We start from the raw sequence: 3,169 nt of genomic DNA on the forward strand, positions 1-3,169 counted from the left end.
ATTATAAATTATTAATATTTCCTCTGCTTGTTAGTCTTTCTTAGTCTTTCTTAAATATAGCACTGAGGTACCTTTGTTATGTAATGGACAAAAGTTAGGACACTACCGCTGGTAATTTTATTATCCCTATAAAATGTAAAGATTCACACAAGTGTCATGAGTTGATAATAAACCAGGCAAGTTGGAAAATCTATGGCAGGCCACATTCACCACTGATTGGAGGGTCTCTTTATCAGAAAGATGGGCCCCTAGAGTCTGTGGCTCACAGAAGCCTGCATTTCATTGTGATTTTCAGGACCACATATGTTCTGTAGAGGAGAAAGGGGAAGAAGGAGGAGGGATGGGAGGAGGAGGAGGAAGAAGAAGAGGAGGGGGGGAGAAAGAAGAAGAGGAAGAGAAGGAGAAGAAGGAGGAGGAGGAGGAGGAAGGGGAGAAAGAAGAAGAGGAGGAGGAGGAGGAGAAGGAGGAGAAGAAGGAGGAGGAGGAGGAAGAAGAAGGAGGAGGAGGAGGAAGAAAAAGGAGGAGGAGGGGGAGGAAAAAGAAGGGAAAAAAGAAGGAGAAGAAGAGAGAACATGAAGTTGAGTCAGTAGGGAGGTGGGGACGACAGGAAAGGATTTGAGGAATAGGGGAATAAAATCAACATAGACTATATGAAAAGTTCAAATAAAAAAGATTTAAAATACATTTAAAACACATAAAGTTGGAAAGAAAAAGTGGTGGTGGGAGATGGGGAGGTATCAGATGGGTCAGAATGGGGGATGGGTATCTTTAGAACACTTTACATGTGTGTATGAAATTATCAAACAATAAAATAAAACAGACATACAAACGCCTTGAAAACAGGGAACGTGCTCTTCTCGCTTCACACCTTTGCATGGTTCACAGAGCTAGTTTTTCATGAAGGGGATGCCTCCACAATATTTCCTGGTTGACTGTTTCCAATTCAGAGTGTAGACTTGCTTAGACCTCCAATCACCCAGGCACCTTTGCTTCCCACCTCATTCTCTTCCACATCAGAGGAAGCTGCTACTCCATCTTCCAACATGTTTTATCACAATGTTGCTTAAGAACATTGAGCTCCATACACTTTTGTTTTCTGTTTCCATAGCTCACTGGTCTCCATCTCAACATTTGCCCAATGCGTCCTTCAAATCTTCCTGTAACTAATGTCAATATAGTCTAGATTTTTGTCCAAAACTCAGTTTGAACTGCAACCCCATAGCCAGCCTAGGTTTTAGAAATTAACACATTTCAATTTCTTTCTAAGTTCTGTTTGCCTAAAAAAATTGAACTTTATTTATTTTGTTGTGTTTTTTTTTTTTTCTTCTAATATGTGTCCTCATCCACTTCCACATTAGTAGGTTCAGGGTCTATGTTTCTCCTCCAATATTTTTTCCCAATTTATTCTTATCCAAGGCTACTTTGGTTAAATATTCCACATACTATTGAAACAATTAGTTAATGGTTGACATAAATCAACAGCTAAATCTTGCAATTTTCAAATGGGTGGATTATAAACCTATTGGACTTCAGATTCAATTTAGCAAAGCCTTAACCCTCTGTGAGACCCTTTTAACGGCCTCTTTCACTTCCTTATTGCGAAGGGTATAAATAATAGGGTTGAGGAAAGGGGTAAGAAAAGTGTATACCAAGGCGATAAGCTTGCCTCTGCCCTTAGCTCGAATGTCCGGTGGCCCTACATAGACAATGAAGGCAGAGCCAAAGAACAATGTCACTACAGTTACGTGAGATGAACAGGTAGAAAAGGCTTTGGCACGGCTGGCAGCTGAAGGCAGCTTCAGCACAGCTTTCACAATAACTCCATAGAGGGCCAAGATGAGGACAAGATTGCATGTATTGATCATACCAATCACAACAATATAAACCTGAGCATGCCAGCTTGTGTCCACACACGACAACTGCATTAGTGGTGCCAGGTCACAAAAGTAATGGGCTACCTCTTTCAAGCAATAGGGTAAAGTGGCAGTGAGACCAGCAGGCACCAGTGCAGCTGAGAAGCCAGCCACCCATGTACCCCCAACTAGCCATAGCTGTACCTGTCTGCTCATGAGAGCATGGTAGTGGAGTGGGCGACAGATGGCCAGGTAGCGGTCCAGAGCCATGGCACCTAACAGGTAGCACTCAGTCATGCCCAAGGAATGGAAGACATACAGCTGGACAAAGCATGCAGCTGATGAGATGGGTGAATGTCCATGGAGCAGGGTATGGAGCAAGGTGGGCACTGTGGTGCTGACATACCAGAGTTCCAGGAAGGAGAGGACACTGATAAAGAAGTACATGGGAGTGGACAGTCCTGAATCTGCTTGAACAAGGACAATGATGAATAAGTTCCCTGCAAGTGTGAGGAGATAGATGCACAGGGTCACAAAGATTGCAAGATGTTGTAAGGTACCAGTGGGAGTGAAACCAGCAAGGATGAAAGTCTGGGTCCAGGTGTGGTTAACATGATCCATGATTCCTGGGAATGAGAGATAAAGGCACCAAATAAGCATCTTTAGGCTTTTTCCTCTTGAGAAATTTTCCAGAGCCCAAACACTAGAACACACAAGCTAAGAAATAACTTATATTCTATCCATTCTGTTTCCTCTAGTCTACAAAAGAGCAATCAAGTACCAGAAGTCAGAAGTGATTTGCTCAATAACTGTTGATGATATAGAGTTCTGGTTCCTCAATTCACAGACCAGCATTTGTAGACTATGGCAGCAGAGCCTTGGACCTGGGATTTTCTCCTTTCTGCTTCAAAAAAATAAAGACAGGAAAAGCTATCTTTCTCATCCTCGTATCATTCCTAGTTAAATGTTCCCTTGATACTTTGAAATAATGGCCCTTACTATATACTGGATCCAACAATCAGGGTGCAGTAGCAAAAGGAGACTTATTTTTTTAAACAGTTAAGTCTCACTGGGGGAGTTTCCTGGAATGCAGAATTCTCATCAAAGTTTGAAAGAGGAAAAGATGGATGAAAAACAAATCTATCTTCAAAGCATTTCTCAAAGCTCAGAATTTGGGACATGCTGAATAAGCAAGGAGCCTGCAGGATGTTTATTTCTGGAAGGATTCTAATGGGAGACAAACTTCAGGATTCTGCAGGGGATAGGGAGAAGGGAAACAGTATGAAGCCAGGCTCTTTGAAGTGTATAAAGAGTTA

The 3,169-nt window shown here is 42.1% G+C and overlaps 1 protein-coding gene across 1 annotated transcript; it reads right to left on the reverse strand.

Annotated features, from left to right (window-relative positions):
• Nucleotides 1-1,535: 1,535 nt before the first annotated feature.
• LOC118592829 (olfactory receptor 6N1-like) lies at nucleotides 1,536-2,474 on the reverse strand. The gene has a single exon (XM_036201933.1). The coding sequence runs from the start codon at nucleotides 2,472-2,474 to the stop codon at nucleotides 1,536-1,538; it is 939 nt and encodes a 312-aa protein (XP_036057826.1).
• Nucleotides 2,475-3,169: the final 695 nt, after the last annotated feature.

Source organism: Onychomys torridus, chromosome 11 (genome assembly GCF_903995425.1).
Source record: "Onychomys torridus chromosome 11, mOncTor1.1, whole genome shotgun sequence".
NCBI lineage: Eukaryota > Metazoa > Chordata > Mammalia > Rodentia > Cricetidae > Onychomys > Onychomys torridus.

Bases quoted from the DNA above. Each gene is read 5' to 3' on its own strand.
- LOC118592829 (XM_036201933.1), bottom strand. From the start codon at position 2,474: ATGGATCATGTTAACCACACCTGGACCCAGACTTTCATCCTTGCTGGT.